Source organism: Octopus bimaculoides, chromosome 21 (assembly GCF_046866305.1).
Source record: "Octopus bimaculoides isolate indiv1 chromosome 21, ASM4686630v1, whole genome shotgun sequence".
Classification (NCBI taxonomy): domain Eukaryota; kingdom Metazoa; phylum Mollusca; class Cephalopoda; order Octopoda; family Octopodidae; genus Octopus; species Octopus bimaculoides.
Genome location: NC_142948.1, coordinates 36,751,467 through 36,764,607, shown reverse-complemented (window position 1 = coordinate 36,764,607; position 13,141 = coordinate 36,751,467). Strand labels below are relative to the sequence as shown.

Sequence of the window (13,141 nt, the reverse complement as noted above, 5' to 3'; positions counted from 1 at the left end):
CGGCCCCTAGTTTTGGTTCACTGCATCTGATGCTAAATTCTTAACTGTCAACACTCACACGAAGATTAAAATCTATACATCCTTGTTAAGACAGACTTTACATTATAGACTTCAATCTTCACTCACTTTATTTGATGCTAAATTCTTGAATATCAACAAATACTGAGGCAAAAATTTATGCATCTTTGTTAAGATTAATGTTATTTTATGGCACACAGTTTTGGTGTCATCATTTTGTCATTCATACCACTTATGCTGGGGTATATTTTACCATTTAAGTGAATACATTTAACACAATGTCTTTTTCCAGTGTGTGTTTGTGTGTGTTTTCCATTATGCAACTACAAATGATTATTCTTGAAGCTCTGTGTGTTTGTTTAATTTTTGCATTATCTGTTCTCTGGGTTTTTTTTGGTTTTTTTCTCCCTCCAACATCCTTTTTCAAAACGTTTTATGTTTGCAAATAATTTGAGGAGAGGACATGTTTGTTTATATTACGGAGGCTACTACAGCACCACCATGATGAAAGCACCTCTTCCCGTTACTCGTGAAGCAGCCATCTTGTAATGCAAGCAAACACTGCAAATGGCAACGTAGGCAGTCAAATAATATGATATCCAGTCAAATGTATATTTTTTTCACCCCAGGGAAATGGGATGAAATTTTAATTTAAATGCTTTTGTTAATATTCTGAAACTGGAAATAGGGAGGTGGGGGGGGGCGATTCTTTTCTTTTTCATTCCCCATAAACAATCATGGTATAATCCATTTTTGCGGGTAGGGATGGGGAAGTTCTGAGAAGTATAATATTCATAGCAAACTTAATAATCCTTTTGTTATTGGGCACAAGGGCTCATATATACAATATGGAATATGTTATACATAAACAGCAACAAAATGATGCAGAAATGATGGATGGATGGATGGCTGGATATTGACTTGAGACAGACAGACAGATAGATAGATACATCTACATATATATATACACATAGGCACAGATATGACTGTGTTTAAGAAATTCACTTCCCAACCATACAGTTTTAACTTTAGTCACATTGAATGACATAAAAACATAATTCAGTATGTTATATAACTGGTTAAAAATTCAATACACCAAACAAATAAGGGCAACCCACCCATACAGGGGAGTGAAGCCATCACTATTGTGACTCTATAGTACTTTTTTCCGACTTACAGAAAAGAAGAAAAAAACTGCACTTAATTATCCAACTACACTTAAAATATGGAAGAATGTGTTACTAATTTCACTATTTAGTGGAACATACTCAAAGAATGTAGACCATACAGAAATGTGTATAAAGATGTAGGTTATGTATAGCTGAGAAAAGTCTCAAATTCAGAAACTTAAATAAATCTGTAAATTTTCTGAATGCAAGATCAGAAATCTTTGATTAATGTTGCCATTTTGACAAGTATCTTCTAAAAACTAGAATATCATGCCAGCAACTGATTAAAGATTGCACACTCTTTTTATTTTATAACTGTACACATTCTCTTACATTTCTACGTATCTGTATAAATCAATACTAAAATACCCCTCTCTCTAGTTTTCCCCTTCAGATGAAATGCATTAAGCAAAGTGTATGTATGTATGTATGTATGTATGTACACGTGTATATGTGCATTTCAAAGTATAAACTTTACAATATATATACTGAGTACTTTTTCACATTTGTAAATACAAAAACATCTATCTATCTATCTCTCCATATATATATATATATATATATATATATATATATATATATATATGCGGTTAACACAACCCCACCATTTACTGACATATATATATATATATATATATATATATATATATATATATATATATATATATATATATATTATACAGACATACACACACACACACAGACATACATCTATGTACATACTCTCAGTCATCTACACATAGACACACGCACACAGCTATACATATATACAATGTGATTTACTTAACCAGTGTCACTTTACCAATTTCTGTGAAGGTGCAATGGTAGAACTGCTGTAACAGCAATACATTCTTGGACACTAACTACTGACTTTTACAAAAGTGAAACCAAATACTTTAAGTGCAATTCCTCATGTAGAGAAATATGGTAAAATACTATATTCCAAGAGACAAAGAAGGAAAGTAGCAAGAAAAAAAAAAATCTTCAAAATTTTTTTGGGAACCCCCCCCCCCCAAAAAATCTAAAAAAGAAAACTCTTTTTCTTCATATAAAATCTATGCAACTAAAGAACATCAGTAAAGATGTCTTTTTAAAAATCAGTAATTTCACTGTTAGAGTTAGCAAAAAATAATAGGTTAACAGACTATTCACCCAACTTAGATGAAGACAGTACACATAGACATACGAGCACTTACATGCTGTTGTTGTTGTTGTTGCTGCTGTCATTCAGGCTCAGATTCTATGGAATCTATATACATATCAACTCTGCTGTCACTAACTCTCTCTCTCTCTTCTTTTTCTTTTCTTCTTCTTCGTCCCTCTCCTTTGCCCGCATCCTTTTTTTTCCCATTAATGTTGTTGTTGCTGCCAATACTTGAAATGATGTTTTGCTTAAAGAAAAAAGTCTGGTGTACAGGAGATTGCCCTAATATACAAATGTTAATAATACCTGTAAGTGCTTTTTCCACTCGCTTTTGTGAATGGAGCCTTGGCCAGGAAGAACTGAGGTCATCAGATGGTATCCAACATTCATCGGGTGTTTCAACCCCGAACCATAACATCCTCCTGTTGGTGAGTCAGCAGAGATGGCCAAGTTACTGTCACCTGTGCCGACCCACCTCACAAGGCCTTGGTTGACCCAGGATTATAGATGATGACACTTGCCCAATATGCCACACACACACAAATAAATATGTATATGTATGTTTTACATACTAGAAAAGTAGTTTTAAGCACTTTATCCTTTGTTTTCTATATACACCCATCAATTTCAATCTCAACGGAAAAAAACTTTGTCTTTTCGGCTACAAATACCAAAACACAATGTGTCTCAAAAGGGTTAAGAAATCCTAATTGCATTTTTATAATTAAACAATATTAGGAATTCTATCGAAAAAATTGTTAAAATATTTTGTGTAGCGTTGAAATATAACCAATTTATTGCTCATAGATTTTAACAACAAAATCTTATATGGAACCCTACAATAGACCCCCCCCCCCCCAAGGGACATATAGACCCCCACGGGGTCTATACATGGGGGTGGTGTACTCATGCTAACATGTATAAATCTGTGTTGAGTTACGTCCCTTTATATCAAATGTTTAACTTAACAGTTCAATAAATGGAAGTCGCTAAAATAAGGTAGAGAGAATGATCAATATGTTCAACGACTCGATAAAAAGAATGCAAAAGACTGTGAAGGAAGTGCCCCAGCATGGTCGTGATCCAATGACTGAAACCAGTAAAAGAAAAAAATAATGCATAACAAAAAAGACAAAAAAGGAAAGATTCACATGAAAAATAAATTCTTTAAATTAGAGAAAACGTATTTAATTTTTTTCTTTTTTTTGTGATATCCGACAAGGATTGTAAGGGAGGTAACCCTGGATAACTTCATCGCAACTGAGCTTCAATCTGTCAATGATTCCAACAAATGTTTCTTTTATTCGTTTCAGTAATTGACCTGAAGCCATACTGGAGCACCACTTTCTTTTATAAGAGTGTATAAGTCATTTAGATTGACCCTTCCACTGCCACCCTAATCAGTACTCAGCGCTGGATGAACCATTAAACAAAATGAACATGTACTTAGGGCATCAAGAGAAGAGGGGAACATCACAGAAATGGTAAATGGTTTATGGCACAAAAGAAATCACTATAAATTTACTAAAATGATATTCCGTTAGCACGCTGGGGAAAAAAAATGCTTATCTGCATTTTCTTCATCTTTACATTCTAAGTTCAAACGCTGCTAAGGGCAGCAAACTGGCAGAATTGTTAGCATGCTGACCAAAATGCTGCTAAGCATTTCTCCCATCTTTACATTCTGAGTTCAAATTCCACCAGGGTCAACTTTACCTTTCATCCTTTTGGGGTCGATAAAATAATTACTAGCTGAACACTGGGGTCAATATAATCAACTTACCCCTCCCTCAAAATTGCTGACTTTTTACCAAAATGTAAAACCATTATCATTATTATTATTATTATTATTATTATTATTATTATTATTATTATTCATATACACTCGACACATTAAACTGTTGGAAAAGAAAAAAATCCTAACCTCGGGCTATGACAAGTAGACTTAGATGCCAAGAACCCTCTTAAGTACCCTAGTTGTCCCCTAATAACACTGTTTTCTGCAGCTGTACTAAACTAGGTTTTATACCTATTTCCTTTATCCATCTGTTTAGATCCTTTAGGGTATTATTATTATTATCATTATTATTATTATTATTATTATTATTATTATTATTAAGGCAGTGGCAGTGATCTGGCAGAATTGTGAACATGCTGGACCATATTTTTTCTAGCTTTACAATCTGAGTTCGAAATGCCACCAGGGTGAACTTAGCCATTCATCCTTTTGCGGGGTCAAGGAAAAGAGGTACTAGTTGAGCACTGGGGGGGGGGGAGTGATGTAATAGACCCCACCCCCCAGTAACAGGAACCAATGAACCAGAGGGGCAGCACCAAACTCCACTGTCTGCTTTGGCATGGTTTCTGCTGCAGCTGAATGTCTGACAGAGCAAAAATGGGTTTAAGCTGGAGGCTAATGAGTAGCGGACAGAGAACTGGTGATTGATGAGGAGCAGAGACAGGAATAGTATTAGTGGTACGTATGAGAGAGGGGTGCGAGAGACAGAAAGAGACGGTGGGGGGAGTGAAACAGACAGGCAGACTGACGGACAGTTAGACAGACAGCCAGAATGATTACAAGGCATCAGTGAATGAAAGCATAACTACAAGGCAAATAGCTGTCTCTGATACTCTATAGTGTGTATGTGGGTGTGTGTGTGTGTGTGTGTGTGTGTGTGTGTGTGTGTGTGGTAATGTGTGCGTATGTGTATGGTAGTGTATGTATGATTGCATATGGCAATGTGTGTATGGCAGTTGTTTATGTTTGTATTATATGTGCATGGCTGTGTACATGTGTATATATGTGTGTAACACACTAATGTATATGCATGTATATGGTTATGTGTGTGTGTGCATAGTTGTATGAGTATGGTTATATGTATGTGCATAAATCATTATGAGTGTATGCACTTAGTAGTGTGTGTATGGCAGTGTATGTGTGCGTGTATACGGGCTAGGTGTCCGAATGTATGATTGTTTATATATGTGTATACTTGTATGTGTGTGTATGTTCAAATGTATGGCTGTTTATACATGTTTATACTTAGATGCGTGTGTGTGTGTGTGTACATGCACTATTCCTGGAGTGTGGGCACTTGCCTTCTGTGACCCCTTCACTTCCTTCTCCCTATACATTCACACAAATGTATTTATTTGGTAATGGTTCCAGTGATGATGGAAGTGGTCCTTGTCATGGTTGAGCAGTCACAGTTATGGAGGGGAGGCGTAATCATAGTGGTGGTGGTGGTGGTGGTGGTGGTAATAGTGTTGGATGATAGTATAAGTTGTGGTGGAGGTGGTGGTAGTGGTGGTGGTGGCAGTGGTCATCTTCTTCGTTGTTGTTGTTGTCATCATCACCATGGTGGTGGCAGCGATAGTGGCGTTGGTGACAGAGATGATGATGATGATGATGATGATGGCAATTCTAATAATAATTGATGGTGACGGTAATGATGAAGGGGGAGGGGCAGTTTTAGTGGTGGTGGTGGTGGCGGTAGTGGTGACTGGTGGTGTTGGCAGTGGTTACAGCAGCTGCAGCACCAGCAGCAGAAAATAGTAATAGAATCAGCAGCAACAGTAGTAGTAGTAGTAGTAGTAGTAGTAGTAGTAGTAGTAGTAATGTTGGCAATGGTTCTAAAAGACTCATCTCATCCACTTCAAGAGAATTAGATAAATGGCAGCAGAGAATAACATTTTCATAATTCAACCATAGACATTTCATTTAATTTTCATTGATTTTTAGCATTTGTTTTTTTTATTATTTTTGAGTTTATTTTTACATTTTTAATTTTAAATTTATTGTTTTTACATTTTTTTTTTTTCCTTTACGTGTGTCTAAAAATAAATATAAAAAAAGAAATAAATATAAATATATAGAATTTAAATGAAGTAAAGGATAAGGGAGAGGGTGAGGGTGGGGAGGGATGTAAAAAATGGGTTTAGTTTTGTAAATTAAAAGGTTGTTTGAAACTAAGAGTCTGTTACACCAAGTATATACACACGTGTGTGTATATATATATATCATCATCATCATCATCGTTTAACGTCCACTTTCCATGCTAGCATGGGTTGGACGATTTGACTGAGGACTGGTGATTTGGCAGAGTTTCTACAGCTGGATGCTCTTCCTAACGCCAACCACTCCGAGAGTGTGTGTATGTATATATATATATATATATATATATATATATATATATATATATATATAGTTGCAGGCATAGCTGTGTGGTTAAAAGTTTGCCTCCAGCCACATGGTTCCAAGTTCAGTCCCATTACATGGCCTCAATAACCTCAAGCCAACCAAAGCCTTGTGAGTAGATTTGGTAGGTGGAAACTGAAAGAAGCCTGTTGTGTGTGTATGTATGTATCTATGTGTGTGTCTTTGTGCTTGTATTCCACTACTGCTTGACAACTAATGTTCACTTGTTTATGTCCTGTAAGTTAACTTAGTGGTTCGGCAAGAAAGATTGATAGAATGATCATCAGGCTTTAAAAAAAAAAAAAAGTGCTGGGGTTGATTTATTCAACTACTTCCCTTCAAGGTGGTGCTCCAGCATGGCTGCAATGCAATGCCTGAAACTAGTAAAAGATGAAAAAACATCAGATCATATTAGCTGCATTTCTCTCCAGTCTTCGCACATCCTCTGCATTCAGGGACCACATCTCACTGCCATGAAGCATAGCTGTCCGTACACAGACTTCTTACAATCTGTCTTTCACTCTGAGGGAGAGGCACTTTGTTACCAACAAAGATAAAAGTTCTCTCAACTTTTCATATCTGGTTCTTATTAAGGCAACTATACTTCCAGAGAAACCTCCTCTACTGTTAATTTGGTTACCTAAGTAATGTTAACCATCTACTACCTCTAAGGATCCTCCTAGTCATTGAGGAAATCTATTTTCCATACATTTTTACAGTTTATTGTATCTGCATATCTGCCCCACACAAAGACTACTTTCTCTGTTAACCTTCCTGTGATTCCACTTCTCTTTTCATGTGTCTATAGCTAGCACTAGGTACCTCAAATGGTATGCCTTCCAACACCTTTCCTTCATATTGAGCAGGGTCATTTATTTGTGGGAAAGAGAATCTTGTCTGCTTTCTTGCTAACTACAATTTTGGTCTTGTAATGGGTATGCAAATGTAATGAACATGCAAATAGATTCATATAAATAAATTCAATAAACCTTTTGAATTCAAAGTATCTATGATTTTCTTCCTTTCAAATCAAGGGGGTAACATTGGCATAAATAAATATATTTTTAGGTAATCAGTTAAAGAAGTCCCCCGACTCCTGGTCTAAGGCATCTCCTTTACCCTTGTAGCAGCAGACTGTAATGTTGCTACACCTGTCATTGGGTATGGGGCCTTCCTGTACCACCTGGTTGACTATATAGGTGACTAGGCTTTACCCTACTCTGTCAGATATTTTCAGCATCTCAGCAGTGATTCCTGATGATCCAGGAACTTTCCCTGTCTTCGTATCCTTAGTTATCTACCAACCCTGATGGCTGATCCCTCAATTGGGTCCATACCAGGAAGAGTCCCCTTCTCCCATACATTGTTCCTATTTAAGTAAAAAAAACACAAGTGGCACATAGTGGGACTGAACCTAAGACCATGTGGTTGAGAAGCAAGCTTCTTAACCACGCAGCCACGTCTACATGGATGTAGGTAATTTAGGTGGAGGGAGGCGGGGTGATGAACTGAGTGACATACATAAGAAATATTCTAAGTGAATTGAAATTCAATTCTTAATTGAAGAATCATAAGTATGGGGTTGTGGGAGGTGGTGGTGGTGGTGGTGGTGGGGGATGTTAATTGCTGATCTGATCAGAAAACAGAGGAAGGAGAGCTTAGGAGAGTGGAGGGAGAGGAATAGGGAGGGGGGAAGAGAAGGAGAGGAATAGGGAGGGGGAAAGAGAGGGAGAGGAATAGGGAGGGGGAGAGAGAGAGTAGTGAGAAAGTAAATGGAGCAAAAGAAGTAGGGAGAGAGAATGTGGACAGTACAGGAGGGGGAAGAGAAGTAGGGGTGAAAGAAATAGATAGGCATAGAGAGATGGAAGGGGGAGATAGGAAAAGGGAAACAGAGGGAGAGAAGGGGAGGAGGAGGAGGAGGAGGAGGAAGAGAAGAAGGAGGAGGAGAGGGAGGAGAAGAAGGAGGAGGAGAGGGAGGAGGAGAAGGAGGAGGAGAAGGAGGAGGAGAAGGAGGAGGAGAGGGAGGAGGAGAGGGAGGAGGAGAGGGAGGAGGAGAGGGAGGAGGAGAAGGAGGAGAAGGAGAAGGAGAAGGTAAAGCAGTCTGCCATGAAACACATTGCCAAGTTGATGTTTGGAACACTTCAGTTTCTAACCCTTATGTTGGCACCCACCGATGTGAGGGGACACACACACACACACACACACAGAGTAATGGTGAATATAGAATATAGATTTATGTAAAGGCTTTCTGTCTCATTAGCACCGTGAGAAACTAATAATTCACAAAGTAGTGGTGGTGGTGGTGGTGGTGGTGGTTTGATGGGGGTAGCATATAGATAAGGCTGGGAAGTGCAAAGGATGGTGTGATGGTGTTGGTGGGGTGATGGGGAGCAAATAGTAATGATGGCATAGTTGGCAGTGGTGGTGGTGGTGGTGATCATACTAGTGATGGCATTGGTAGAGGTGGTGGTGGTAGTGGTGGTGATGGGCTACTCGACCTGAAGAAAATTCTAACTGGGTCCCACCTGTACATCTTGATATGAGATCACTATGTCGCGCACATATGGTTGTGATGCATGTTCCTGGTGTACCCTTATCAGACGGGTAGTCATGATGGGTATATTGGGCTTCATATATTTTACAAACAGCATCACTTTCATGGCATGCACTGCTCTCTCACTCAATAACAACAATAATAATAATAATAATAATTCTTTCTACCAAAAGCACAAGGCCTGAAATGATGATGATGATGATGATGATGAAGACAAAGGATGAGAAAATCAAGAAGTACCAAGAAGTACCAAGTGAAAGGAGTGCATAGTCTCAAAAGTGAGTGGTACCTATTGTGATTCGAGCATTTGGAACCATCTCAAAGAAAGCAATATTCTGGCAACAAAAGCTGCAAATAGCAAACTTCATAGGAAGCACTCAGTTGGTAGCAGTTCTTGGAAGAGCTTATGTGTTGAGAAAAGTGTTGCGTCTCTAAAGCTGCAGGATGGAGCTGAGATATAACATAGACATAGATAAATCAGAAGTTAAGTGGATAAATAATAATAATAATAATAATAATAATATCTTTTAATTTCTTTAAAATAATAAATAATAATAATGGTTTCAAATTTTGGCACAGGGCCAAGAGTCTTTGAGGGGAGGAGAAGTTGGTTACATCGACCTCAGTACTTGACTGATACTTATTTTATCAACCCCAAAAGGATGAAGGGCAAAGCTGACCCCAGTAGAAGTTGAACTCAGAACATCAAAACAGACAAATTACTGCTAACGATTCTGCCAGCTCACTGCCCTTGACAATTGTTTTTTGTTATAGGCGCAAGGCATGAAATTTTGGAAGAGGCAGGGCTAGTTGATTACATTGACCTCAGTTCTCAACTGGTACTTATTTTATTGACCCCGAAAGGATGAGAAATAAAAGTCGACCTCAGTAGAATTTGAACATTAAGACAGGTGAAATGCTGCTAAAACGAAGTAGAATTGGTTCATATTCTGCTGAAAGTTTACAAAAAACCAAATACTCATGACAGCAACCTCATAGATATCTATATATAAGTAAAGAAATCAAGAAAGATAAGTGGATGGCTACGTCTCAGCATGACTTTACATTAACGAAAGAAGCAAAAAAATGAAATACGTTAACGCAGTCTGACACTGAAGGAAACAGTCATAGGTTCAATGTCATGCAGCAGAACAAATGGATAAATGTAGCTAGGTAAATCAGTCATCGATTATGATGATGATGATGGTATCTATAAATAACTGGGGGTTCAGGAAATATTATTGCAGTCTAACAAGTGCTCCTGACATAATCACGCCGCATGAGAATTTTGGCAAACAAAGATTTCCAATACCTCTAACAAATGGGAGGTTTCTTGATAATGGGGAAAGGGGGAGGGGGGAATATGTATAAAGTGGGGAGGCGGGTGAGGTGAGGAGTGAGGTGAGGTGTGCTGGTTGATTGGCTGGTTGGTTCATTATTTTCGGGGTCATCAGAAATAACAAGGTTTAATGATAATAACAATAATAATGATTAATCCTTTTTTGCCATAGGTACAAGGCCTGAAATTTTGGGGGAGGGGTAAAGTCGATTACATTGACTCCAGTTCTCAACTGGTCCTTATTTTATTAACCCTGAAAGGATGAAAGGCATAGTCAACCTTGGCAGAATTTGAACTCGGAATGTAAGGGACGGACAAAATGCCGCTAAGCGGCATTTTGTCCGGTGTGTTGACGATTCTGCCAGCTCACCATTTTCATAAACAAGGAGGGGGAGTGGGAGGAGGGGAGGAGGGGGGGGAGGAGGAGGGGAGGAGGAGGGGAGGAGGAGGGGAGGAGGAGGGGAGGAGGAGGGGAGGAGGAGGGGAGGAGGAGGGGAGGAGGAGGGGAGGAGGAGGGGAGGAGGGGAGGAGGAGGGGAGCAGGAGGGGAGGAGGAGGGGAGGAGGAGGGGAGGAGGAGGGGAGGAGTACATGTATATACCCATACATACCTACATACAGATATGTATACAACTATACATATACAAACATGTGTACATTATGTGTGTGTGCACATGTTCATGTGTGTGTGTGCACAGACACATTATATATATATATATATGTGCATGCATATATATGCATGCATATATATGTATATACATACATATATACACACATATACATACACACAGACACACATACATACATGAACATACACACACACATGTATGTACATATAAATTTAAATAATACTAAAAAAACATACAAAGAAAGAAAATGAGTTGGCAAGGAAGCATTAGGGATCAAAATGAAATCTAACAAATAAAATATGTAATTACAAATTAAGAAGCTAATTAGTTAAACTGTAGAAATAGAAATAGAAATAACGAACTATCACATTCCTACAAGTCATTAACGTAGAAACGGAGCAGAGATATATTACTGGAAAATGGAGAAATAGAATTGCGTAAGTGCAGGTGGTAACACATCTTAATTACAGCTGCAGTTTGGTGCACAATTACGAAGGACTGTACAAACAATGTGCACAATTACAGCAACGTATGCAGAGAATATTGAATAATGACAAGTGTTTCACAGTGTGAAGAGTTAACGTGTGTGTTTGTGTGTATGTGTGCGCGAAGGGGAGATAGAGAAAGGGAGAGAAAAGAGAGAGGGAGAGAGAAAGAGAAAGAGGGAGAGAGAGGGAGAGAGAAAGAGAGAGAGGGAGAGAGAAAGAGAGAGGGAGAGAAAGGGAGAGGGAGAGAAAGGGAGAGGGAGAGAGAGAGGGAGAGAAAGAGAGAGGGAGAGAAAAGAGAGAGGGAGAGAGAAAGAGAAAGAGGGAGAGAGAGGGAGAGAGAGGGAGAGAGAAAGAGAGAGAGGGAGAGAGGAAGAGAGGGAGGGAAAGGGAGGGAAAGGGAGAGGGAGAGAGAGAGGGAGAGAAAGAGAGAGGGAGAGAAAAGAGAGAGGGAGAGAAAGAGAAAGGGAGAGAGAGAGAGGGAGAGAAAGAAGGAGTAAGGAGGAGAAAGAGGGGAAAAGAGAGAAAGAGAGAAGGGTGAAGAAAAAGAAAGAGAGAAGGTAAGAAAAAGAAGAAAGAGTAAGAGTTTGTTTCTGTGCATGTGATTGTGTGGATGGTTTCTGACAGGTTGGTATCATCCTCATCCTCATCATCATTTAATGCCCATTTCCCATGCTGGCATGGGTTGGACAGTTTGATAGGAGCTGGTCAGCCAGAGGACTGCACCAGGCTTCACTGTCTGTTTTGGCAGGGTCTCTCCACAGCAGAAGTGCTAAGGCCTGTGCATCCCCTAGTGATGAGAATTGGCCTGCAACAGTCCTGTGTCAGTGCCACGTAGAAAGCACTCATACCGGTGCCACATAAAGGCACTTGTGCCAGTGGCATGTTAAAAGCACCCAGCACAAACACTGTGTAAAGTGGTTGGCATTAGGAAGGGCATCGAGCCATAGGGAACCATGCCAGAACCAACTGGAACCTGGTGCAGACCCCCAGTTTGTCAGCCCTGGTCAAACCATCCAACATGGACAACAGCCCTGGTCAAACCATGCCAGTATGGACAACAGACATTAAAGGATAATGTTGATGGTGATCGTGATGATGGTCATGATGCCCTTGCTAATGTCAAAAACCTTACAGTGTGTATTGAGTGCCTTTCCCATGGCACTGGTGAAGTCTCAAAATGGTTAAGTTGAAAATTCTAAGAAACTTGTAAGATGTTCTCAGATCTTGTCTCCGTGATGTTGTCAGGTGATGTTGTCAGGTGATGTTGTCAGTTGTTTGGTTCAGAAGAAAATGGGCTAGGTTTGGCACTTCTTTCTGTCTTTGTTGGTACAAAGGCTGACCTTTATTGGTTGGTTATTTATAGAGTGAAGAAAGAAGAGGAACAAAAAAAATGGAAGGAGAGAGAGAGAGAGAGAGAGAATAAATTAGGGGTGAGAGAAGGAGAGGAAGAAAGAATGGAAGATTAAAGGAAAGGAGAAAGACAGAAAGAAAATGAAGAAAGAAAGAAACAAATGAAGAATGCAGGAGAAGAGGGAAAAGAAAGACTTAAGGAAAGGGGAGAGAAGAGCAAGGAGTAAATAAAAGGAAGGAAGGGAGGAAGGAAG

The 13,141-nt window shown here is 39.1% G+C and overlaps 1 protein-coding gene across 2 annotated transcripts in view; it reads right to left on the bottom strand.

The window, feature by feature from the left end:
* Window positions 1–13,141, bottom strand: part of LOC106873084 (myosin-IIIb) — a 221,564-nt gene that overhangs the window by 160,106 nt on the left and 48,317 nt on the right. The window contains exon 1 of one of the 2 annotated variants that reach the window (XM_089339136.1): window positions 2,384–2,578. The exons of the other annotated variant lie outside the window; for it this stretch is intronic. Within the exon in view, the coding sequence (XP_089195262.1) occupies window positions 2,384–2,414 (31 nt within the window). The 5' untranslated portion in view covers window positions 2,415–2,578. Of the gene's footprint in view, window positions 1–2,383; window positions 2,579–13,141 lie in introns of those variants that run through there. 2 annotated transcript variants of the gene reach the window in all.